Source organism: Suricata suricatta, chromosome 5 (assembly GCF_006229205.1).
Source record: "Suricata suricatta isolate VVHF042 chromosome 5, meerkat_22Aug2017_6uvM2_HiC, whole genome shotgun sequence".
Classification (NCBI taxonomy): domain Eukaryota; kingdom Metazoa; phylum Chordata; class Mammalia; order Carnivora; family Herpestidae; genus Suricata; species Suricata suricatta.
Genome location: NC_043704.1, coordinates 18,999,230 through 19,026,924, shown reverse-complemented (window position 1 = coordinate 19,026,924; position 27,695 = coordinate 18,999,230). Strand labels below are relative to the sequence as shown.

The 27,695-nt window shown below is 40.6% G+C and overlaps 1 protein-coding gene across 1 annotated transcript in view; it reads right to left on the bottom strand.

The window, feature by feature from the left end:
* Positions 1-482: 482 nt before the first annotated feature.
* Positions 483-27,695, bottom strand: part of ADAMTS5 (ADAM metallopeptidase with thrombospondin type 1 motif 5) — a 44,642-nt gene continuing 17,429 nt past the window's right edge. The window contains exons 5-10 of the mRNA XM_029938680.1: positions 20,306-20,473; positions 10,531-10,814; positions 8,793-8,976; positions 8,022-8,197; positions 5,973-6,148; positions 483-1,491 (exon numbers count right to left, since the gene is read on the bottom strand). Of these exons, the coding sequence (XP_029794540.1) occupies positions 924-1,491; positions 5,973-6,148; positions 8,022-8,197; positions 8,793-8,976; positions 10,531-10,814; positions 20,306-20,473 (1,556 nt within the window). The 3' untranslated portion in view covers positions 483-923. The remainder of the gene's footprint in view (positions 1,492-5,972; positions 6,149-8,021; positions 8,198-8,792; positions 8,977-10,530; positions 10,815-20,305; positions 20,474-27,695) is intronic.

Below are 27,695 nucleotides of genomic sequence, written 5' to 3'. Positions count from 1 at the left end.
CGGTGTGCAGATAGAAATTGAAAGTACAGTGAAGTGTTTTTTTTCTTAAAATTCTTACGCGAGGAAACTAGTTTTTAGACTCTTGAATATCCATAACATACAAACACACAAACACTACGTCTACATCCTAATTATACATTAATTTGGCTATCTGCCTGAAAAAACACAGGCAGTCAGTTTGAATAAATGGATCCGTGTATGTATTTAAATGACTAGATACACCGAGATCCCTCTTATTTTTAGAATTCCTCAGAAGATGCTTGCTGTCAAAATGGTTTTTGACTAAAATTTGATCTCCTGTAGTTGGAAAATATGTGATTTCTTATGAAAACAGCAGCAGGTTCTTAATTTCCAGTAAAACATCCACAGCTCTTTCTGGAAACTGGAAGGAGTTGAAATAGCTGCAGACCTACTTTGGTCAAACAATTTTTTATAGAAATATATATATATATATATATACATATTTTTTAATAGAACCAAGTGATATAAAGTGACATACCAAGGGAGAATGTTTTACAAACAGTAAAAATAAGCTACTGTGTATTATGGATGAAAATGATTATGCCTTTGAAGACATTGTATAAGAGGTAGGTGACAAGGGGAGACTGTTCTGCCATCTTCAAATGTCCCCTGATTCTACATTCACCAGTATTTTTTCATTCTTGTAGCCCAGGGGATGTTCAATAACTCCCAGGTTTTTCTGTATTCCAAGGTCACCACTGTCACACGAAGCAGTGCACATCTTCATTTGGTCACAGAGAGCAGATTCTGCCCATAATTAGACTCCTGTTGACAACAACACTGAAGCGTGACTTCTCTGCTTCAGGTAGACCTCTCGTTGACCACGACTGATCACCACCATTCGCCATGACTGATCAGTGACGATTCATCCACTTATTTCGGCATAAGCTCATGACCACAGGCTAACATTTCTTTAGCAAACATTGTTTAAATGCAGAAGGCCTTTGGGAGAGAAGGCATCCTTTCGCTAATTTCCGGTTTGCATCCTGGCACTGGACCGTCCTGGTGTGCCAGCCCGTGTCACAGGTCCTGGAACAGGCGAGCCAGGGGCCTGTCACCCACTGCAGTTGTGGAGTGTGTGGTCCCACTTTATTGCTGCTGTGGCTGGTGACAGAGTTTACTTTTTGGGTGGATTTCTTGGGGACAAAAAAACTGTAACGGACATCTAATGCTTTCGTTGGATCTGTTGCCAGAATTTGCACTATTAGAATTTCCTTCGTGGCTGAGTAACCCATCCCATGCAAGAAGTCATCCCTGTGGCTCCACCCACTGTAGTTCATGACTGTTCCGTTGATGTCGATGATGGTTTCCGAGGTGGAGATCATGTACTTCCCATTGATAAGGTACTCACCGTTTTTCTTCTTCAGGGCTAAGTAGGCACTGAACCGAGTCTGGTCTTTGGCTTTGAACTGTCGAACTTTTATGTGGGTTGCCCCTTCGGGGATCCTCACCACGTCAGTGTAACCCTTACTGGAAACAAGAACGTCCACAGAGGCGAGAGGGGGAGAGAACGAGAGAGAGAGAGACAGAAGAGACAGAGAAAGAAGGGAAAATAAGTCAATACTTAATACGTGGATAAACAAATAAAAGTTCTCTAAAAGTCTTACATTATTTTCACACAACCTTTTAATGTAGTGAAGAGATTAGTTTAAAATTGGCTTCAAACATTAGTGTCCTTATAATAAAATAAAACTGTGATTAGACTATGAGAGTATATGCATTTTATTATGATTTCAAAATGAGGATGATGTTAAAACCTGCCTCTGTTTTAAAAATGCATACTAACCTTATTTAGATTTTCAAAAACATTACATACCCTTACCAAATCCTATCATCTTTACAAAGCTACTTTATGTTCTTTCTGGCACAAAACGGGCTATATATAAACCCGAACAAAAATCTGCCTTCAATCTCATAGAAATCTTTAAATTAATGGGTCTCAAACTTCTTTGCATATGAAAATCATGCAGAGGTCTTTTAAAAATTTAAATCCCCAGACCCCAGACCAATTAAATCCCATCTGTCAGAATGTGGAGAGACAGCAGGATTCTGGGAGTTGTTCCAAATGTCCATGTCATTCCAAATGTGCAGAATAGTTGGGGAACCCTGGATTTAACTGCTGAACGAGAGACAGAGTAGAAGTTCTGTTTCTATTTCTACTAGAACTCTGGATTATTTGAGCAGAACACCAATGAAATGTAAAATTCTGTAAGTGGGTAACCATAGCTGACTTGTATCATCAAAAGAAAAAAAAGTGAACAAAACAAAACAAAAAAAAATAAAGAGAGAAAGAAAAAAGTGATTCTTTAAGGGCAAAGTCAATTTCTTCAAATGCTCTGTGTCCATGAACATGACAGATGAAGTGAGGCTATATCATGGGTGACAAATAAGTTAGGTCTCAAACAACCCATTGTCTGCTCAGGAAAATGGGCAAAGGCATCAATATCTCTAATATCCACAGCTTTTGAAAAATGCCAGGACAGAAATGCTAACCGAGTGCCGGAGACTACACGAGTAAGGAGTCCTCTTTTGTGAAAATCTCTGCCTCTATAAGTAATTTTATACTAAGGTCACCATATGTTTTACTCTTTTAGTTATTTGAACAGAAATAAATAAATTTCCGGTGTAGTTTGATGTGTGTGAAATTTAATTATCTACTGCAAAATTCTTACTCAGGTTTAGAGATTATGGGGCACCTGATTTGTACCCTGAAAATCCTGAGCACATTTGCCCTGCCCAGGCATTCCCTCAGAATCTAGAAAGGGGCTCCTCCCCAGGGAAATCCTTTGTGTGTTGGGAATCTGATGAACATCGACTGCCACTTTCTATTGTGTTGGCAGAGAGAAGATGCAATGCTGACGGTATTGCTTACCCATTCTACTTGACTTATTATTCTTATTTTTGTAACATGCAGTGGCCTAGAATTTGTTACAGGACTTTTTTTTTTTTAAATGTCTAGTATCAGGAGATCATAGGCAAACTTACAGTGACTCCAAAACCTGAAGGGATGTTGGAGAGAATATGTCATCTGACACAGACAGCATATAAAGTGGAGGTGTATGAAAGTATTTGAACAAGGGTGCTCCCGAGCTAGTGCCAGTGCTGGGCTCCAAAGCCATGGCCCTTTACTCCTACCTTATGCTCCTTTCACAGTAACCCCATGTAGGAATGAAACCCTTGCCTCTGCCAGTCATCCTTTATCACAGTGACAGGCAAATACATCCTGGTTATATTCAGAGTTTAAATGTTACCTAACAAGGTGGAAAGAAAATAAAGAATGAACGAAGGGGAAGGGAATCAGGTAGGAGAGCTTTTTTTTTTTTTTTTTTCATCGTTATTCCTTAGAGTGTTTCTCAGATTCATGAGAAACAGTTGGCATTATTAGCATTGCTGGAGGCCTTCAGACTGAGCTTTCCAAGGCAGCGGGAATTAGGAGGCCTAGGGCCTTGATTTCTTAGCACCTCGATAAAATACGGTTCTCTTACTCTCCTGGCACTGAGAGTACCTGACTACCAGTCTCCTGGTACAAAGGAGGACTGAGCTGCCACTTACTGAGATAAAGAACATTGAGTAAGGAGTGAATTAAGATTAGGGTCATATTTGCGAAGAGGTCTGAGCTTGCTGAAATATTTTAATATGCATGATCTCATCTGATGCTCACAATATTAACTTGCAAGATAATTACTATTAAGTCCATTCTACTCTCAAGAATTCTGATCATCGGGGCACCTGGGTGGCTGAGGCGGTTAAGCGTCCAACTTGGGCTCAGGTCATGGTCTCAATGATTGTGAGTTTGAGCCCCGCATCGGGGTCTGGGCTGACAGCTCAGAACCTGGCACCTGCTTCAGATTTTGTGTCTCCCTCTCTCCTTCCTCTTCCCAGCTCGTGCTTTCTCTCTCTCTCCCTCTCTCTTTTTGTCTCTCTCAAAAATAAGTAAACATTAAAGAAGAATTCTGAGAGAGAAAAAAAAAAGAAGTGACTCTTGAAAGATCACACCATCTTTGTCATCTACTGAGTCAGAGCTTCTCTGCCAAGGTTTCAGTTTCAAGATCAATGTCCTTTCCCCTACATCACACTTGGCCGAGGTAATTTATTTGGAAGAGTTAAACAGGTCATTTGTATCATGCAATACAATCTTGGTTAAATCAACTGGCAAGCTACTATGTTCCCCACCACTTGTCACTACCATGAATTTCTTCATCTTTTCATGTGACAACAAATATGCAGATATTGGGTGTCAATACAGAAACAAAATGCTAAATTTAGTACTTAAAAAAGTGGCTTATAAGTTTATGTAGGAAGAATACATAGCCTATAGTACATAAGGTATTTTATTTCTTATTTGATTCCTGAATGTCTTCCCTTTCCTTCTTCTTCTTTTTTTTAAAAAAAATAGGCTTTTCATATTATGACCTAAGGTACAGCCTTTATTTTAGCATTGAAGAACCGTGCAAAATTAGATAAGCCCTAAACTTTCAGAGTCCCGGGTGCCTCATTTGTAAAACAAAAAGGTAGACTCATTTGTTGTAAGGGGTCTTGCACCTTTGCAATATATAAAAATGTGGTATGAGGGGCGCCCGGGTGCTCAGTCGGTTAAGCGTCTGGCTTTGGCTCAGGCCATGATCTCAAGGTTCGTGGGTTCGAGCCCCGCATTGGGATCTGTGCTGACAGCTCAGAGCCTGGAGCCTGCTTCAGATTCTGTATCTCCCTATCAGTCCCTCCCCTGCTCATTCTGTCTCTCTCTCTCTCTCTCTCTCTCAAAAATAATTTAAAAAAATTTTTTAATGAATAAAAATGTGGTATGTAATTGACGTGCAGGGTCTTCTACAGAGATGGCTCAATACAGTCCGATGAATTGCTAGCAAATAAGATTAGTAATGCATATTTTAACTTACAATAGATTATTTAGCCAAATAATTTTTTAAATTATGTCAAAGATAATTTCCAGTTGTTCACAATAACATGACGTGGTTGCTTTAATAAATTCTTACTGTTACTCTGGTTTGCATATTACCTCCAGTAAAGACAATATAGTGCACACATCATGAATACAGGTGTACTGGACCAACATTGCTTAGCTTAAAGGTGGTTGCCAAGGGGGAAAGACAATCCTGTATTCCCTCAGACTCTTTAGCCGGCTCCCCCTTCCTAGCTGATACCAAAATATTTCATGCCAAAAATTGGGTACATTATTTTTATTATTTTTTAAGCTTATTCACTTATTTTGATAGAGGTAGAGGGAGCAGGGGAGGTGTAGAGACCGAGAGGGAGACAGAGAATCCCAAGGAGGCTCTGCACCATCAGCATGGAGTCCAATATGGGACTTGAACCCATGAACCCTATCATGCCCTGAAGGGAAGCCACTCATGTCCCCAAATATTGGATACTTTATAAATTTACATATTTAAAACAAAAGCATGATCCAGGACCATAACAAGAAGCATACGTTACTGTATATATTTCTCTATAAAAAGACTTAAACCAGGAGAGGTCACTATAAATGGGATTGTCTCCATCACTGCAATTGACTTAAAGATCTTCTCAAGAAAAATACAATTTAATGAAAAATCATTTGTAAAACAAAATAATTATGATGGAACCTGGCCATCCTTCCCTAAATTATGTTTCAGAAATAATAGATACAGCTAGTGATCTGTTATTAGTGAGATGCTAGCGGGGACGCTGGATTTTTCCTTCACAGTTTTCCTACTCTGCAAGACCTTGACCTCAGAGCCATTGCAGTTTATTTGCTTCCAGAGGCGCCAGGAGCTTCTGCTCTGCTACCAGAGTTTTCTCATCTCCCGTCACCGGTTCTCATGCATAGGATATGTTACTAGAGCCGTTCTGGACCCCTCCATAGACGGCTCATGATGTAACAAGAGTTAAGTTTTCAGTTTCTTAAGTCTCAAGCTGTGTTCTAGTCACATAAGGGCAAGCATTCTACCCCTCACCTTTTTTTATTGAAGGTCCCGACCACCTTGGTGCAACTGGAGTTGTCTCCCCCGCACACTGCGCACTTGTCATACTGCAGCTTGGAGCCGATGATGCCATCACAGCCAGTCCGGACACATTTCCCCCGGACGCACACGGAGTTACTGTATGGCCTGCATTCGGTCCCATCCGTCACCTGAATAGTGAGACTTACATTAGCAGCGCAAAAGATTTGTGCATGTGTACTTGGTTTCCACAGTAAAAGAGCAAGTTCTAAGCCATTGAGTTTTGAGTCTCATCGGGATAGTACATTGAAACATAAACAACCGAAAAAGCATAGCCCCCAGGAGTATCTAAACGAAAAATCCTTGACATATTGGCAGAAGGAAGATCTGAGATAAATCTCGGTTAGGCACTTTCTCTCTTGAGCTTAGTTCCAAATACACCAGGAGACCCAAAGTCCTCATCTCCCTTCCTGTCTACCTAAGATGTTCCCAAGGTATTGTCTTGCTTTTCTATATTGCTAGAAATAATCGTTTCACTTTGCATGTGGGACATGTCCCTTGTGAGGGGAGCAGAAAACTGTGGAGCTCAAGGTGCCAGAGATCCTTCTTGGTGGCATATTTGTTACTATATTTGAAAATCTATACTTGACATTCAAAACCTTGTTGTGGTTGGAAAGAGTGCGCTATCATGTGTTGGACTGTCAGATGCTGAAATAGAGACAAACATATTAGTGTAGAAATGGAGTCTGGGAAGTCAGAGCAAACCATTTCCTGAAAGACACTGAATATATATTTTGAGTAAAAGAATCAGTAAATCAGTATATATTTAAAAAGCTCATTATAAAATAGTATGTATATGCACTCTGCTGTTTGTGCATGTGAGTATATATATAAATAACAAGTGTAGCCATACATATAAATAAACTTGTATTTTGTATTTGGGTATCTACTACTCTTTTCATATGTGTGTGAGTGTGTGAGTGTGCGTATGTGTGCAAATTGAAGTGGGGTATACTTCAGACTCACATTTCTCCAAATGGTGGCATTTCCAGGTGATGTTTTTGCTTTTATTGTTTTGTCATATTTTTAAATAAAAATGTATTATTTTACACTAAAAAGAGAAGGTATTTAAGAAATGACTTAAGTTAGACATTAACTTATCCGTCAGTAATATGTCACATATCTGAAAGCCAATGTCAGAGGTAGTTGTAAATGGAGCACCTGTTGACAAGTTTGATAAATAGTATTTTTAATTGCTTCATACTATTGTGTGAAAAATAAAACTGTTAGTAACTTATAAAATGCTATCCTGGGAAAAATAAGGAATAGTTTCATACACATATATTATAACATTTAGACCTATAGGGACATGAATTCATATTATGGGTGTAAGACATGTAAAAGTCTGGGTCACGGGAGGCCTGAGTGGCTCAGTCGGCTGAGTGTCTGACTCCGGCTCAGGTCATGATCTCATGGTTTGTGAGTTCAAGCCCTGCATCAGGCTCTGTGCTGACAGCTCGGAGCCTGGAGCCTGCTTCAGAGTCTGTCTCCCTCTCTCTCTGCCCCTCCCCCAAGTGCTCTGCCTATGTTTCTCTCTCAAAAATAAATAGATGTTAAAAAAACATTTAAAGACTGGGTCAGGTGTGATGATCTTGAAACCTATCTTCATGAATCACCAAAGTAATTCTTAATTAAATGATGGAAAAACAGAAAGCTTTCTTGCTTTCAGTTCCCCATACAAACATGCCTAGGAAGTTCTAGTTGTTTTCCAAGGTTAATTTGAAGTAAAGGTCACACCTCACCTTCCCTGACAGAGCTACACTTTGTGCACTTTTTACACTTTGTAAAAATAGCTTTTAAAACAAGCCCTTGTTTTGTTTCTACAGACTAATTTGGGTTCTCTGTAGAAGGTGTGAAAATATAGACCTTAGAAAAATGAAAAGAAAACCCTCCAAAATCTAGCCACCCCCAGAAGAACGACTGTATTTGGTTGGTCGAAGCTTTACTCTATCAGATAACCTCCAGCGAGGCTCTCCTGTTTCTGGACAGGTGGTGGGCAGTTACCTTTGGAGAAAACACCACGTAGTAGCCAGTGCCCTTAGCCCTGCAGGTCAGTTTGCACACATCCCCCAGCAGGACGCCTGCGTACTTGGGAACCCATTCCACAAAGGTCTTGACCCCTTTTGCGTCAGACTGATATCCATTTTTGGCCTCACACTGTTCATGGCGAAAAGATTTCCCTAAAAAACAAACAGGTCATGTTATTACTTTATCCATTCTGACCCTTAGTCATAATCTTGTGCTTTGACACAATTTTAAGAAGATGCAAACTTTTTTCATGCAGGACCCCTTTACACACAAGTGTTGAAGGATTCTACTCATACAGGGCGTTGAAAACAACCCTTATTTTCTTCCTACACTCTGAATATCAAATTGCTTTTATTTTTATGTCTTTATTTTTTAACATTTATTTATTTTGAGAGATAGAGAGATAGAGCATGAGCAGGGGAGGGCAGAGAGAGAGGTAGACACAGAATCTGAAGCAGGTTCCAGGCTCCAAGCTGTCACCCCAGAGCCTGATGTGGGGCTCGAACCCACAAAGCACGAGATCATGACCTGAGCCGAAGTCAGCCGTTTAACCGACTGAGCCACCCAGGGGCCAAGAATTGTTTTTACCCCAGTTTAAAAATCACTCATGCGTCCGTTATTGATTTGCACACTGGTGGAACTGTGAAAGACAAGAGGAATAGTCTACTTCTCCAGCCTGATTTATTACTTCTAGAAAACAGATGACAAGTGGGGCATGGCGGCTGCTGACACTAGGGAGCAGCTTACCGTTGGGTGGGCAGGGTGTGACGCTGCAGGAGCGGTAGATGGCCCTCTTCCCGGTGCAGTAGCGACCACTGTTCCTGGGGGCGGGGTTATTGCAATGGCGATAGGCAAACTGTACTCCTCCCCCACAGGAGCGAGAACACTGGCCCCAGGGCCCCCAAGATCCCCAGTTGCCGTGGCTTGATGTCTGAAATAGAAAATAGAAGACATTTTAAACTCAGAAAGCAGAACAACACTCAAAATGGACATTCGGAAATCACTTGCGTTCGATGACCTAGGGAAAACCCCATCCCAGGTACACATTTTCACTGGATTGAACATGGTCACAGATATTGGATGTTCTGGAACTGCAATGAATTTCCAATTCTAGGCAATCCATCTTTTCTGCTCCCTGCGGTCCCGTGGCACTAGGATCTGAATGTTTCACTGTCAGTATTGAACCACACTGCAAGGTTCACTCCTAGTTTCTCTGGGCCTTCTGATACTTCTCTTAGTAACCACTGACTTATAGCTAACTTTTTGTCAACTCTGATTCTGCATCGTTAACAAAATATATGGTGCTGAGGGTTTTGCGTGATGCCCGGCAGGGCTGATTGTATTTACACGTTTCTCCATCTTTAGTACCTATGTTCTGCATCCCATCTGAAGCAGACCCCTGTTGCAGGGATAAACGTATTGGACGTGAGTTTAGCTTAGTTCTTGATGAGACTAGGGTCTTTCTCTGTCGAGACGAAATATGACAGATACTGAAGTGCCCCCACACCCCATGGACTCATACCACATGCACTCACACCCCGTGCATCCACACCACAGGCACTCACACCCCATGTACCCACACCCTGTGCACCCACACCACATTCATTCACCCCCCCAAGCACCCACACTTCGTGCACCCATACCATGTGCACCCACACCCCGTGCACCTGCACCGCATGCACCTACACCCCGTGCAGCCACAACCCGTGCACCCACACCATGTGCACTCACACCCCATGTACCCACACCCTGTGCATTCACCTCCTGTGCACCCATCCCCCCTGCACTCACACCCCGTGCACACACACCCCGTGCACTCACACCCTGTGCACTCACACCCCATGCACTCACACCAAGTCCATTCACCCCCGTGCACCCACACCCTGTGCACCCACACCCTGTGCACTCACACCCCATGCATCCACATCAAGTTCATTCACCCCCCCGTGCACCCACACCCCGTGCACTCACACCACATGCACCCACACCCCGTGCACCTGAACCACATGCACTTACACCCCGTGCACCCACACCTCGTGCACCCACACCACGTGCACCCACACCCCGTGCATCCACACCAAGTTCATTCACCCCCAGTGCACCCACACCCCGTGCACCCACACCACATGCACTCACAATACATGTAACTACACCACAGGGAATGATTAGCTCTATCCTGACGCCCTAGGTCTACTACTCTGGCAACTGCAGCAGGAAGATGAAAGGGAAGAATGTTATAAACTCCTTTGCTGAAGAGAGCGGGTGAAGAACTTCGGCTGCTGTCAGGGTCTCTGAGAACGCATGGTTGTGTGACAACCTTGACGTCTCCTTGGGACTTGGACAGTGAGCCAACGCTCTGCTTGGGCCTTTCCAGGAAAAGTATTTTAACCAGGAAATAAAGCCTTCTGGTGATGGTACCCACACATGTCGCAGGAATGTACTTCGGATCCTGCGTCTCCAGGCATTGCGTGACAAAATCACTTACTGAATAATACTTTTTCTTGGTCTTGTCCACACACTTGCCCTGCAGGCAGATCCTCCCTTTCCCACATGGTGTCCCTTCCACGGCTGGCAGCTTCTTGGTCAGACACACCATCTGGCCCTGGCGCACCACGGCGCACCACAGGCGAGCGCACACGTCCATGCCAGGACACACCGAGTACTCAGGCCCAAATGTCAGGTTGCACTGCTGGGTGGCATCATACGTCTGTCCGGGGAGTTCTTCAGGGCCCAGTATCTGCTTGCGTGGGAGATCTAGCAAACAGTTACCTGAAAGGATAACCGAGATTGACTACTGCTCTGTGTTTAGGCTTTTAAGTACGAAATTCATGGATCCAAAAATGCAATGCTCCAGCTGGGGTGGGAGCATAACCCACCACCGCTTCTGCAGGCTGATGCCCCGGAGAAGGGGCTCCACAAGGGGATAGACGTGGGCACCTCTCTGCATTCACCAACCCCCTCCCGGAGTCTCATGGACTATGTGCTCTGGGGCATCTATAATGATGACTGTGGTATGAGCAAATAAAATTATTTTGTAAAAATAGCCGCTGTGCTGAGGGACTAGAGGAAATCTGGAAGGACCTGGAGGACATAAGATAATGCACCTAACAACAACAATAACAACAACAAAAGCAGTAATAATAACTAAGCATTTATAATGCTGAGAAGCAGAGTTTGTCCATGAACTCTCTTTATACCCTTCTCCGCTTTCAGCTTATCTCTTCCTCATGTGCCCATCCAAGTCTCTCTCCATTAACTCCATAAATAATTACAAGGAGAGACCTCATTCATTCCTATATCAATAAGCATTTGGTCAGCACCTACAATGCTCTAACAGACATACCAGATATTGGGAAAACACAAAAATGACCCAGATCTACACCCTCTGGTCTCCCAATAAAGTGAAGAAAATAAAAGGAATGAAGTACTGCCTCAAGACTTATATGAATTTTAATGACAGAGCATTCACGAGTGACAGAAAAAGTCACAGTAGTGGGCAAAGAAAAGACATAATCATTGAAAATGTGGGACAAGGTCCATCTTTTCACTCTTCTTGTCTCCCATTTGGGTCTATTCTTTAATTCAGCTAGTAGTTGTAGGGTGCTTGAGGTGTGTCACACAGATAATCTGGCACTCTCCTTACATAGTAATATGAGGAGTAAAAAGGAGTGACATTGGGAGATCAATAGAAGTGGGCACACATGTAGGTGATGTGAATTCATGAGCTGATACATGTCTCTCCTCCTCTCAAAAGGCTCACTTAAGTATTCCTGCTCAGTGAGTTAGTACCATGGATTTCCTCTGGGCATACAGAAGTTTGCATATGACCCATCAGTTTCTGCATATTTTTGTTGAGTTGGTTTTAGGATTTTCTTGATGATTATCAATAGTACTAAACATAACATTTACACTAGTATTCTTTTTAAAAAAATCTTTAAGGTTTATTTATTTGAGAGAGAGAGAGAGAGAGAGAGAGAGAGAGAGAGAGAGAGAGAGAGAGAAAGAGAGAGGGAGAGAGAGAGAGAGAGAGAGAGAGAGAGCATGAGCAGGGGAGGGGTGGAGAGAAGAGTGAGACACAGAATCTGAAGCAGGCTCCTGGCTCTGAGCTGACTGACACGGGGCTCAAACCCATGGACCATGAGATCATGACTTGAGCCAAAGTCGGATGCTTAGACTACCAAGGCACCCAGGTACTCCCCTCACTTCTTTACATGTACTTGCTTACTTAATCCTCACAAGAACTCTTTGATGTAAATTCTAATATTTTCTTTATTTTATAGATAAGGAAACTGGGAAATGAAAAAATAGGTCACTGACCTAATTCTACACCTCCATGTCTATTAGGATTTTATGCTCAAAACCTGCCTTCCTCACCATATTCTTTCTCGCCTCTGCTTAGCACATGGACAGAATGGTCGCTTTTATTGCTAATCAGGCAGGCACGTGGAGGGATCTTTTAACTGGTGGACACTGTGCTGAATGGTAGAAACACCGATCTAAAGTCTAATTCTGGCAAAACATAAAGTGGCTGAGTATTCTTGACCAAGTAAATTAAGCTTTCCCTGATTTTCAAGCTCTGTAAAATGTTTCTCTTTTCAATGTGATATAGTAAGGGTAAAATTAACTAAAGAAATATAAAGGGTGACCAGAACATTACAAAACAATGACAGTTGACATGATGTGCAACATATCTAGCAATTTTAGATACATTCAAGTCATTCTTTCCACTTAACAAAAGAAAATCACATTTCAATCCTACTTTCCACTGAGAAATGGAATAGTCAGCACATTTTAAGTATGCTGCAAATGTTTTCACAACTTCGTTCAAGTTTCTTCAAAGTGAATACTTTAGAATTCATCCATCTGATGGAAGCATTATATGAAAATGAATAAAGAGCAGAGTTCCTATTTAATTTCTGAGCCAGAACGTTTGAAGAGGTAAAGTTTCTGAAGGCAAGCCAGAAAAAGCATTAAAAAGAAGTATCCAGCCAAAGAGAACTTTGGGAGAAAAACATCGAGTTAAAAGAAAAACATCAACATCAAGTCAATAGGAAAGAATGATAGTAAAACCTCACTAAGCTTTGTTTGGAAGACGGTAAGCACTGAGAATTCTATGAAAAGCGGTATCTTCATCGCTACATGAAAAGAGAACATTGTATAAACCAGGGAAGGCTTGACAGATCGCTGATGTTACAAGACTGTCAACAAATGTCTGAGACAGCAAGAATGCTTTCCAGTTCTTCAAAAGTGCTGCTTTAAGAAACTTTTTTATTTTACTAAAAAGCACAGAACTGTAAGACTGCGTAATTAAGGATTAGACTGCGAAGCCTTGAACGTGTGTGGGTACACATGGCATAGGTCCACCTTGTTTGTCTGGAGCCAAAATAACTCACTGCCTCTATGTGGGCTTGCAGTCAAAGGACATCTTTCTACCTCACTAGGAGACAATGAGCAAAAATAAACATATAATTCCATTTGAAATCAGCTTACAACAAGGAGACTTTTGGATGTGGCATCTCTTTAAAAAGCTTAATACCAAAGTGTTAAGTTTTGTTTTGAAAATAGTTGACACATGATGCTACATTAGTTTCACATCCAAAGCATAAGTTTTAAAAATGAGCAACACATTTGTTTTGTTATTAAAAATGCAGTATCTCAGGGACACCTGAGTGGCTCTGTCAGGTAAGTGTCCAACATCGGCTCGGGTCATGGTCTCACGGTTCATGAGTTCAAGTCCTGTGTCGGGCTCTGTGCTGACAGCTCAGAGTCTGGAGCCTGCTTTGGGTTCTGTGTCTCCTTCTCTCTCTCTCTGCCCCTCCTTTACTCACGCTCTGTCTCTCTCTGTCTCAAAAATAAGTAAAAAGTAAAAAAAAAATATGGTATCTCTTTTCTATGGTTTTCCTCTAGAGGTCACACGAGGATGACTTCTTGCTTAAAATAAAATTATTTATTTCAGAATTGCCATTAATTATTCCAATGTTCTCAACACGATTTGATGCTCCACTAGTTTCTAGTTAGCCTGAAAAATAGTCTATCAATTTCATCTGTATGCTTATGTCCTTGGCAATATAAAATACGTACAGACACCTCAACCAAATGGAATGCTTTCCATTGTTGTGCTAGACAGCAACAATAAAGGGGAAGTCAATCTAGAGCTTGATTCTGAATTGTATGATATAAAATATTTATAACCTAAGTTGTAGTAGATAGGATATACATTGTCCATTTTTCTAAAAATGTATACAGTGTGGGGGAAGAGCGAAAGAGGAAATCTGTCAATCTTTCAGTATCATTTGCATTGACCTCTAGAAGTAGCCAATCTACTGTTGACTTGCCCTTTTATAAAATATTTATTTATTTATTTATTTATTTTAATTTTTAATGCTTATTTTTGAAAGAGAAAGAGAGAGAATGTGTGAGCAGGGATGGGTCAGCGGGAGAGGGAGACACAGAATCCGAAGATAGGCTCCAGGCTCTGAGCTAGCTGTTAGCATAGAGCCCGATGCTGGGCTTCAACCAATGAACCACGAGATCATGACCTGATCATGACCTGAGCGGAGGTTGGATGCTCAACCAACTGAGCTACCCAGGCGTCCTGTCTTTTTTTTTTTTTTAATGTTTATTTATTTTTGAGAGAGAGAGAGGGAGAGAGAGAGAGAGAGAGAGAGAGAGAATGAGCGGGAAGGGGCAGAGACAGAGGAGACACAGAATCCGAAGCAGACTCCAGGCTCAGAGCGGTCAGCACAGAGTCTGAGCGGGGCTCGAACTCCTGAACCGTGAGATCATGACCTGAGCTGAAGTCAGACATTTAACCAACTGACCCACCCAGGTGCCCCTACTGTTGACTTTTCTTAACCTGTTTGACTTTTATTCTCGACCTCTTTGCCTGCTTGTTCTCTTTCACAAATTGCCAAGTTGTTTTTTCCTTTCCTCCCAGCTTCCTTTTTTCCCTTTTCTTCACACTTTATCTATATAAGAAATGGATAGTTTCTAAAGAAAGGTGATAGAAATGTGCCCATATTGCACATTCGTTTTTACCATCTGTGTTCAGCTCAATGGTTAAAGGTGAAAAATTAAACAAGTAAAAGGCAGAGATTCATGATGAGCTATTAAAGGAAAGGCAGTGGTAGTCTCTCCATGGCCACAGAGAATGTTAAGGGTGATATAAGGTGGACCATGCCTCCAGGAAATGGAGCAGGGAGATCTTTGGCTTTTTTATATCTGATGTCCAGCACTGTTTGTCCTTCACTTTAGTGACTAATTAAAATTATCAGATCAAAATTGGTGGTTCTGTATTCTTTTCATATTTTCTTCTCTGTTTTTAGCATGATGGTTATTTTTCTGTCTTCTCTTCCTTTCCAATAACACAGGCATGAAATAAAGCATCAGCCCGAATATCTATGGCCTATCAGAAATCAATTAATACTCCCAGTGAAACTTGTCCACTACAAACTGTCTTCTTTTACTTGCAAGTGTATCTCCCTAGCAACTCAAAGTTCTTTTAGGTCTTTATTTGAATGGCTATCATCAGAAGGGAAACTGATGCATTATGGGTCAGGTGACAGAGACACCTTGAGGACCATGACAACGCACAGACCATTGTTGCTGACTAAAAACAATTAGAGGGGCTTGTTTGTGAAACTGTCACAAGCTGGAAGTGCACTGTTTAGCATATGTAACACCAAGGAAATTAGATTAAAAAGTCTCCTTGTTATAGGATGAAGCATAGCTTTTTTAAAAAATACCAGTCACACCACGTCCTTTACATATGTTCTTATTTGCAGTCTCTTTTTAAAGAATACATTTAGGGGCACCTGGGTGGCTCAGTTGGTAAAGCCTCTGATTTTGGCTCAGGTCATGATCTCACGGTTTGTGGGTTTGAACCCCGTGTCAGGCTCTGAGCTGGACCCTGTCTTCAGATTTTGTGTCTCCCTTTCTCTCTCTGCCTCTCTCCCTCTCATGCTCTGTCTCTCTCTGTCTCAAAAATAAATAAAACATTAAAAAAAAGAGCACATTTATTGTGAAAATCGAGATACTGTCATGATGGGCCTGGAGTTTATGAGGACTGCCTTGAAAAGTGAATGCTAAGATCTTATTATTGGCTTGCTAGTCTACACTGGATTCAGTGAACTGGTTTTCTAATACCATTTTGTCTCCAAAGTCCTGTGCTTAGTAGATGGCTATAAACTGAGCTCTTTAAGCGTGTCACATGTTACTGTTTCAAAGCTGTCTCTAGATTTTCCTTAAGCCGCCTGTGTCAAGGGCGCTCTTCTGCTGTGTCTGTTTGGGAGGTGGCCTTTCCCAGCACCTGGCACCGTGGACTGCAGGATATAGTAGACACAGTTATCTTTTTTGGCTTTGAGGTTATTAGCATTTGAGAAAGGAAATTCAATAACCTGCTTTCACTGCACAATTTCTCTGCCAGCGCTTACCTTTATTTTTGAGGACCGCAGTCCTCGCCAGCTTGCATAGAGCTAAGTTGTATAAACACAGCAGAACGTCTACAAGTATCTTGGCGAGGTGGATGGGGGAGTTTCTGTGAGGCGTGGCTCCGCCTTTTCTGAATCCCAAATCTGCAGGCACAGTTTTTTAGCGTTGACTTTTCAACCTTAACCTAATTGCTACATACTCCTTGTTGGAACTAAATCAGGAAACACTCAGTATTAATGAATTTAAATTTGGCAGTGGGAGAGTGCTACAAATGTCCAGCTACTTATGGCTAATAATTTTAAAAACAGATCAAATGATGTGCATTTAATTGTGCTTTAAGACCTACTTTCTCTAGCACTGGTGGGAGGGAGACAGATGAGCTATTATCCATGAATAGATTTTCCAGATAAGGAACACTTTAGGTACCATCTAAAAATTGTATAAATTTTGAGAAAGTGTCTCCTTGGTTTTGCTGCCTTTATGAACATATCTTTTAACTTTTTTAATGCTTTATTTATTTTTGAGAGAGAGAGGGAAAGAGAAAGAGACAGCGTGAGCAGGGGAGGGTCAGAGAGAGAGGGAGACACAGAATCTGAAGCAGGCTCCAGGCTCTGTGCTGACAGCTGACATGGGGCTCGAACCCACGAACCACGAGATCATGACCTGAGCCAAAGTCGGACGCTTAACCGACTGAGCCACCCAGGCACCCCAACTTTGCTACCTTTATAGTAGTGTCACAAGTTACTCAATTTAATCTTCCTTTTTTCTGCGCATGCAGAAATATAGAGGTACTTTCTGTGATCATGATGGTGTGATACCATTTTTGACCTTTTGGCAAAAGGTACCAGACCTCTGAGCTTTTAATGTTTTGGGGCTACATTTTACAGGGTTTCTGGTTTTTTCCTTATTGTCAAATTATATTCCTTCTTGCTCTCAGTTTACCTGTTGGAAGTCTCCCTGGCTCCCGGCCCTGCCATGACTATTCCATCACACTTAAAACTCTGGGTGGCCTAGGAAAGTAGTACAGAAAAGTAGCAGAGTCATTGCTATTAACTATGAATGAATGGGCTTTGCACGGAAGTTTGAGTCACTTCCTATAAGCAAAGTGAAAGGACTTTACGATATGGTTTCTTGGTATCAGTCTAGCCTCCTAAGAAAGATGTTTGTTTGTTTGTTTGTTTTTCTTTCCTCTAGGCCTGACACTCTCTCTGGTTTTCTCCTAAGCTCTGAAGTTGAAATGTCGGAGTCTCAACCATCTTGAAATCAGGCTTCTCAGTTCCTATCACAGCACTTTCACTGAAACTGACTTAACTAGGTTTTTTGGTGGCAATGTAAGTTATTAAATTATTTGAGTTTCCACTTAAATGAATGACAGCACACGATTCCGTTGTTTCAGTATCTGTGTGTGCTGTTTTGAAATGAGCGTGACTGAGCTTTGCAATGGTACCCTACTTTCTTTGGCTCTCCATATTCTCAAATGACTTTATTCAATACAGGCTCCTGATAAAATCAGTGTGTGTGTCCTTTTGTGTGTGTGTGTGTGTGTGTGTGTGTGTCCTATTCACAACACAAGACTACCTAACCCATATATTCAAAAGTAAGAGACTCTAAGCTTCATGAAATGAATGAACTTAAAAGCAGGTTATGAAAACTTGCTGTTCCAAAAATTTGGTAATTTAGTCAATATATTAACATGTGAGTGGGAATTCAGATAAGATTTTATCAATGCAAGTGATAAGATCCACATCTACTAAAAGTATGCTCTTGGTTGCTATCTACCATGAAGATATCTGGAATGGGCATAGAGACGTGTGCAAGCTATGTAAATTTGTTGCAAACGTTTTAAAAATCTGAGCGTGGACCCTTTTAAATACAGAAATGATGTTTAAAAATGAAGACAATACGGAAAGCATATTTACTGCACAGAAAGTAAGATCATGAATTCCACAAACATGAAATCAACGACTCATCCCAAAATTATGGCAATAGGAACACAATTCTGCACAGCATTGTAATTAGCTGACCTAATACTTGCAAGGAAAATAAAAAAGGCTCCATTTTAGCCATAAGTATTTGCTGCCTTAGCAACTAAATCCATTCATTTAGGATTTCAAAGTTGAGCTCAAACTTTTGGAATGTGTAATGTGTGATTCTGAAATAAAATATTATCGCTATCTCATTTTCAGAAAACCTGGGGGAAAAAAGCAAGCAGCAATATTAAGAGTGGAGACTAATGTTCCACCCAAGAAAGACTTTATTAGATATTCAGTTGCTCAATGTGGACAGGTAGATTAATTAGGTAAGCATTCAATTGCAGCTCGTTACAGCTTTAAGTCAGCATTGTAAACTGAGCTATACAAAAAAATGCTCTTATTATTAGCCTTAAGGAAAAGCCTAACACATGGATTCTTGGTATTTTTCCCTAAATCTCTGAGATATTGGGATGTCCATCCAGTGAGCAAAGAGCAGTTTCTATTGAGGGGAATTTTAAACCAGGCGAGGCTTGGGTTGTTTTCAGCAATAGTATATTTTAAAAAGTTTAAAGTAGCTAAGGTATTATCGGTTCACCACTAACATAGCAAAACAAAGTTAATGAACAGATTTTGCCTCCAAGATACCAAACGACTTCGTAGCAGAATTCCTTTGTGTCTGAAGAATTCATCAGTTGTTTGGACGTTACTTCACCAACATTCATGATGGCTAACTCACTAAGATATTATGAAACATTAGGCCATAAGCTTAGCGGAACCCAGAAAAACAACTATCACAGGAACTCTTTAGCTAATTCTGAACTATATATTGTGAGCTAATTTTATGGACAGTTATGATCAAAACTTTCTGTCATATTCAGTTCAACCACCAGTTTTGGAGAGAGACACATTTTAAAAGGAAAGACAGGAATGAGACTATGTCCATTTCTATAACCTAAGAAACTTGAACCACATGGTCTCTGGAAGTCAACTACTTCAACTCCAATGCATCTATCCTCTTGTGCTTCTAGTCCTTTAAAATAATAAAGAATGGAAAAAAATAAAATAAAGGAAATAAGAAAGGATGCTAAGAAATTAGCAACAGCATATTTCAAAAACTACTTAAAGGTCAGAATTTATTATTTCTAAAAGCTGTGACTTCCTGGGTATTTTTATATAATTTACAAGACTAATTCTAGATTTACAGAATTTAATAAAGTATGCTATGCTCTTGAACTGTCTAATGGATAAAAACAAAGATCTTCTTTTGAAGTTCTTAAAGTGTTTTCTAGCCATTAAGATTGATTTTCTCGCTCTTTTCTGTAGTTTTCATTCTACTGCCAGGAGAATCTGCTGTCAGAATGAAACCAGATTCTTCCAGTGAATGCAAATCTAAAGAGCTTCCTTACCTGGCTTTCTGTTGCTGTAAAGAGGATCCGACAGAATTGTCACCTACGTTTTAACCACACCCCTATAATAGGCATGTAACAAATAATTCTGAGAGTCATATTAATAGTAGGGAAACAAGATGTCTGCCAATATTCTCAAAGGAAGCTAGTGGTGAAAGATGGAATAGAAGCCAGGCTTTCAGGGCACTGGCCAGGCATTCTGTGTGGTCTCCCACACTGTTTCTCTTTTGAACTTTTCAATTCCAAAGCAAAAATACCATAGCTACAATGCCACCAAGGACGTTGGCATTATACAACAAGAGACAGTCCCTTTGGTCCTTTTCTGTCCCTACCTAAACAATCGCTGTCTTAGAGGGCATGGTGGTCTTCAGGAGGATGTAATAAAGTAACACTGGTAATAATCCCCCCTAGGTTTTGTTTCTGAGCCCATGTTGTCTTGAATAACACATACCATGGCCATCATCCAGGAATTCTGTGATGGTGGCTGATGTGCACTTGGACCAGGGCTTGGATGCATCAATGCTGGTTAGGATGGAAGACATTAAGCGCTTATCTTCTGTGGAACCAAAGTTCTCTTCACAGAATTTGGAATCATCATGGGAGAGGCCAAGTAGATGTCCTAAGGGAGAGAAGAGATGGAGTGCCGATCATGAGTGATTTTGCATTTCTACTTTGCCGTGACTAATATACTAGCACTTGGTTCCTCCCCAACCCCCAACTGTATATGAGTTCATTTTAACTGACTTCTCATGTACAGACTGGACTCCCAGGGAAATTAAAGCTGCAAATAGTCAGAACAGTCACTTTTGGTGAACATTTAGAGGAAAACTGAAAAATTACATGAAGGAATAGATAGTCCCATAATCCATCTGGATCACACATGCTCCATGACATGTAGAAATAGGCCTTATTTAGAATCTAGAATTTGCAAGGCAACTGTGGGATTATGTCAGAGCCCTCACTACATATTACTTTGATTACTTGTCTAATTTTCTATCTTCTTCGATCAACCATGAGTCCCATGAGATCAGAGAGCATCTCCTCCATCCACTTTTGAAACCTCTGTATTTAATTCAATGTTCTGCAAGTTGAAAACACATAATAGATGGCTTTTTAATGTCAGTGACTTTTATTTCCTTGGCCAAGTTAGTAGGTAGCTATCCAAGAGATGACTAGGTGGGGAAAGAAAGAGAAGTGAAATGAGTAACTTTCTGGTTCCAAACAAAGGTAAGCTTGCTTTCACCCTTTCATTTCCTTTATGTAGACAGTGCTGCATGTTTGCTAAGCCCCCAAATAAATGACATATTTTGAAAATATACCCTTTGAAGAAATGTCTAAATACCAAGATGCCCCATCATGGCACTTTGGAGCTTAAAGAGAAAACAAGTCCTAGAAACATAAGTGATTGTCCAAAATCACTCAGCCAGGTGGATGTTTATGCCCCAGCTCAGTACACATGCTCTCTGCAATCCCACACTGTCATTTCCAGTCTATCAAGCTCGGTGTCCTAACCGCATTCTTATACGGTTTATTTTTATTATATAAGATTAATTTTCACATAGTCTAAGGATACAATGACATTCTCCAGTAAATCTAAAATGTTGTTTTTGAACAAATTCCAAGAAAGAAGTTTGTAGAGACTGTAAAGAAGTAGACAAGTAGGGGCGCCTGGGTGGCTCAGTCAGTTGAGCGTCCGACTATGGCTTAGGTCATGATCTTGTGGTTCATGAGTTCAAGCCCTGCATCGGGGTCTGTGCTGATAGCTCGGACCCTGGAGCCTCCTTCGGATTCTATGTCTCTCCCTCTCTCTGCCCCTCCCATGTTCATGCTCTGTCTCTCTCTCTCTCAATGATAAATAAACACTAAAAAATAAAAAAAAGAAGTAGACAAGTAGACTCTACTAATTTGGGGGGGGGTAAAGATTTATAGAATCATACACAAAGCATCAAAAGAGGGTGTATAAAATACCATAGAAAAATGATTACTGCATTGGGTTCCTGTATGCCAAAGGCAGGGACTTTGGCCACTCTGCCAAAAAAAAAAAAAAAAAAAAAAAAAAAAAAAGCCAGTGTGCAACAGTAAAACCCAGCAGAGATGAAATCTTTCATTCCACATTCCAACTACTTTTGGCCAACTTGTTAAATCACCAACACCTCATAACAAAATTGTCCTCCAAGCAGCTGCTTGCTGCTGTGGCTGAAATTAAGTGGCTAGGGCTCAGTGACCTTCCCAAGCTCCACATTTTTATGGCATTTATGCAGTTATTTACTTCAATAGCATTTACCAGCCTAGCAAGTTGTCTGTGGAAACCTCCTCCTGCTCTCACATTGTACTTCCTCAGTAGCAGGAATGTGCATCAGAGTCTAAAGTGCGTCCCAAGTAACACACAAAAGAAGACGGGCAGGGGTGGGGGAAACTGTCGCATTTTTGGATGGTAGTTTGAGTTCTTTCATGCAACCCACAGCTCAGAAAAAACAGAACCTTTCATCCTGTCCTGCTCAAAATGGCTTAAAGTTACTTAGTAAGTCTCACACTTGAGAAGGCACGCTGGGCTTCTTGAATGTTTCCATCAGAGAATCTTTATCAGCTAACACAGTGGGATTTGTGTAGAAATTTCACACTTGGGTTCCCCCCCCCCCCCGGCATAGAAAGAGAGAGAGTGAAAGTGGCCTAGGGTGACCTCTGCCACATAGCATTTCTCTGAGTCCAGGTTTTAGATTTTAGAAAAATATGTAATTTCGCATTCTGTTTAATAGAATTCATAGAAGATATTCATATTTATTTAACAAAGCAATAGGCTTTTCCTCCAAATGTATCTAAATAATATTTGCCCTATGAATTTTTATACAGCATCAGGTGATTTTGGAGGATAAAATTCAGACTTTTGAATTAAAATACAGGCTAGGGCACCCAGGTGGCTCAGTGGAGTAAGCGTCCAACTTCAGATTCTGGGTCAGGTTATGCTCTCACAGTTCATGAGTTCGAGCCCTGCATCAGGCTCCGTGCTGACAGTGTGGAGTCTGGATGGTATTCTCTCCCTCTCTCCCTCTTTTCTCTCTCTCTCTCTAAGTGAATAAATAACAACTTAAAATAAAAGAATAAAATACAGACCATGTGGCAAACACCAAAGTACTTTTGAGAAGCCTTGCAGAGGACCTCAATTTTTCTTTCATACAGAACAGCAAGGTATATAATTTTTAAAGATTTCAATTATATAAGCAAAGAAGTTTATTTGAAAATATTTTGGTATAGTTTTATAAATCTTTTGGCAGGTGACTTGGCATGATATTGTGACTTTTATGTCCCCTCAATTTCCTAATTTATCAATGTAACTTAGCAGCTGCCAAAGATACGTATAAGGAATTTTTTATATGGCAGCCAGAAAAGATTGCCATTCTGAGCATGAACAGATCCTAGTGCCGCTTCAGTAAGAGCTAAAAGAAGATGTGAGTTTTCCAAGATCTGCAAAAGTGAGTCAGGAATGGATTGCTTAAGGATCAACTGACAGACAAAATCTTTGGAGGAATATTCTGTTCTCCATGAAGAAAGTCTGTCAGCTGGTTGGGAGAAGCATGCTCTCTCCAGGACAATAGGAGTCATGGCCAATGCGAAGAACATTTAAGCACCCACAGGAAAAGCAGCCAGATCCAGTAGCTGGAGCCAGGGCACAGTGAGCAGGACCCATGTGACTTCCCCTCAGGAGCTGGACAGGAATTAAAATGGAAGATCAATGCGAGGAATATTTGGAAGCTCTTCAGGGGAGACGTGACAGCCATACTAAAGGCTGAGAGCAGCAAAAGATGTGGTATTTTCAAGTGTGATCCTCCAATCATTCTGCTAAGACCTCTAATGTCAGCCTGAAGTTTGCCAATATCTTTGAGCCCTCAAATGGCAAGATACATATAAAAGTGCAAGATAATTTAAAAGGATGCTACCTTAGAGACAACACACTCTGATACTAAATGCTTATTAACAGAGAAAAAACCAGAATCCAGAAAACTTAAGGTATAATGTTGGAGCTGACAATAGAACATTTCGAGTCGGTGTCGTGAAAGGTTTACTTAGAATTGATCGTGATGTCACGATTGTCCTAGGACATCTGCCTTTTCCAGGGAGAATACGTTCATCAGTCACCTACAGGGAAGTTTGAAATTGCAGATGTGATCAGAGATGAAGCATTTCTCTGATAAGCAGCCTTCAGCAGGATTAGCACAGCTGGGATTTGCACAAATGTGTCCCCAAGAATAAGACAGCAACTGAAGAAAACAAAAGAATTGTTGGAGAAAACGTTTACAACCCCTAAACTAAGGTGTTGTTTTATCAAAATGCATTTTACAATGAGTACTTAGAGCAATACAGAGTCAGCTGAGGAGTGAAATCCTTGGAAGAGGCAGAGTGATAGAATCAAGAGACCCACAGAGAAAGGCAATTCTTACCCTTGGAAAGACTGATATTTCTTTCTCAAGTCCACGTAGAGAAGAAGAGTGAAGGGCATGTGGGAGAGTCCGTCGGTTTAGCATCTGACTCTTGATTTTGGCTCAGGTTATGATCTCAGGGTTCCTCAGATCGAGCCCCATGTGATGCTCCACCTTGACAGTGAGGAGCCTGCTCAAGATTCTCTCTCTCCTTTCCCCCTGTCCCCTGCTTTTCCCCCTTCTCTTCCTCTTTCTCTCTCTCAAAGCAAATAAACGTTTACAAAAAGAAGAGTGAGGAGGAGTCAAAGCAGTTTTGAAGGTAAAAGATGAGATCTGAATAAGTTCAACCAACATCCTAGAGTAAAACCCCTACTGAGAAGAGACAACGCAGATAAGATCAGATCGTAGATAAAAGACAGTAACTCACTGTCATAGTTTCAAGTAGAGGGTCCAAAGTCTCGCTTTAAGGAGGAATTAGTATTTGCATTTGCAAGAATTAGTATTAGTATTAATACTTAGAAGTATTAGTATTTGTGATTAGTAGATGTGCAAAATATTGAAGAGCTGTCCCTTTGCTTTAACTACATTAAGTCGTCGTTTTGTTTACAAGGCGATCTTTTGCAGTCCATCTTTAATTCTTGATTGATGTAATTGGAAACCTCTCCTCTCAAGTCCTGAGGCAATTAAGGAACAAACAACCTTGCGTAGTGAGTGCACTTGTTAATGAGATTTGTATTTATATATGAAATTAGAACATGAAAGGTATTACAGAAGTCAGAAGGAAACTCAGAGAGTAACACAACTGTGTAATCCGATATTTTCCCAAGTGCTGCAGACTTCAGATCTGCATCTTGTGTTTTGAAATCATTATTAAAAATCAAGATGTAGATTGCAAGTGCTTTTGGAGAAAATACTTATCTATCTTAATAGACATTAAATCATGTCACAAATACAACAGTCTTGTTAATGAGTGCCCATCACACAAAGTAAGATCTGGAAAAAGCTTATCTGGTTTACACAAGGAAATAAATTTCATGGTAAATTATGTCAAAGCAAAGTCTATAGGGTAAGAGTCTGAATTATACTGATATCTCAGAAATAGCAAACAATTAGTCACCCGGTAATTTCTCTGGTATGATAATCATCTTTTTAAAGGCAAAATGAGTAACATTTCATTAAATAGATTTCATCTTTGATATTCACGATATAGACGTAGAGAGCATCTGGCCTCCTTAAATTCACAAATGAATCTGATGTTAGAAAGTCTGAGATAATGTATCCCCAGGTGAAGACACATTATGACAAAGGGGAAGGTTCGTCCAATTTCTTATTCAGCTCAGGTATTGCTCTACAACTAGGGTTAACTTATAATACTAACCTCAGGAAGGAAATCTGGTTGTTTTTCTAAACTTTAGTCTGAAAATTAAGCAGAATTCCAAACCCTTGTATCTTGACCCTAAGCTGACCAATGGACAAGGGGACAGAGCATCACATCCTACAAAAAAAATCACAAAAAGCTCTGTAATCTGTTTACTCAAGAAAGAACTGCTCAGATGAAGCATCTGTTTCTTAATGAGGTCATGTTTTTCTTTTACCTAATTTTCCAGCTGGGATTATTGAGGTGTAAGAAGGTCTTGCCAGGGGTTGAAAAGTGAGCCAATAGCTCACTTGGGATCAGAATCCAGACTCCTTGAAGAAGAGAACCAGGAGCTCCAGTAATTGGATCCTACATGTCTATTCAAATGCAAAGCCTTAGGTAGAAGTGAAAAAAAATCCTTAAACTCCCTTTTCAATACGTTAAACATAAATGGTAAATGTTGTACCCGTTATATAATTTGGAAGGAAGAAAACTTAATTGATGCACCTTATAGCTAGCTCTGTCAATATCCTTTTTAACCAAATTCAGGATTATCTCCTAGAAGATGAACACTAAAAAACTGTTATAGGATCGCATCAAAATCTTGAGTGTTAGAGCCAAGTGAATTGGGTTCAAATCTTACCCTAGTGGTACTGTAGTTGTTGACCTCAGGTTTAGAAACTTCTTAAAAACACTTACATCTCTGTGTTTTTTCTTCTTGTGGGTGACTCATTGATAGGGCTTACCCCACAGCATTTTGTGAGGATTAAATAATATAAAAGATGCAAGGTGCTTAGAAAATATGCTTGACAAATATCAAAGGCCCAGGGATGGTGAGCTAACTTTATTGTTCTCACTGATATCCTTACTTTGTTATACTTTTGAGTGCTCTAATTCTAAGTAGTGTTGATACATTTTTATATCATAGAAACTCTTAATTTGGGAGAGGAGGAGAAATTTCGTAACCATTAGAGGAAAAAAATTATGTGTTAAGTTTGTAACGTTTTTACTTTTTAGGCGATCTTCAACTTGGATTTCTACACATGCAGCAGATAATCTAGAGGCCTCCACAAGAGAAATATGATATAAAAAACAGAACCGGCACATAAAAAACCTAAATCTCTCAATGCTGCTGGAGGTATCATCAAGACTCATCCCCACCTTTCCTCTGAAAACCAAAAGAGACAGTGTGGCATTGCTCCAGACAAGATAGAAAAAAGGGCAAAAAAAAGTCGAGTTCATGTTGATTAAAGCTATACATTTGGGAGTACATGCCAAGTTTAACCCTAGCTTCCTTTCACTTCACATCTCACAGTTGGTCCTGACATCTGATTCTGTGTGTTGGCTTCGGTCGACCATGTTTGGAGGGCCTCTGCAGCCTTTCAAAACATGGCCTTGTTTAATCATCTCCGGGACCGCAGTCACACACAGATCAGCACTACCAGAGGACTCCCTCTGACCACAGCAAAATACCGGCAGCCAGCCCGCTGCATCTCAGCCACTTCCTAAGCCTCCAGCTGAACACTTACTTGGCTTTGACTTTTTCAGTTACCCGACTTCAGCTTAGGAAGCATGTTGGACTCTTTCAGGGTGGAGAGCGTCACTTAGCACATTGTATAATTAACTATGATAAAGCAAAGCTTCAGCAAGTTTGCAAATGGTGGATTTCATTAGTCTAAATAAAATCAGACTGTTTTCCCTCACATATGAGAAGCTGGCCCAACATCAATAAGATTATTATTTTGAAGAACCATGTGCGTCACGGGTGAAATCTTCAGGACTACAAGCCAATAATAAAAGTTTGACAAGTTCAAAATATAAACTCAAAATGTAAACTTACATTTACATCACTTGCAAACTTTCTACAGTTCACACTTGGGTTGTAAACTGACCACATTCTTGCCTCCACTCACAGCACATGGATGAGAACTGTATTCTCAAGAGTTTAAAGCAACTTTTTAAAACAATTGAGTCCTAACAATTGAGTCGATGTTTACATACACATAGCATAGCAAGGATGAAGACAGATTATTATTACCTGTGGAGAGTCTACCCTCATCACAATCTAT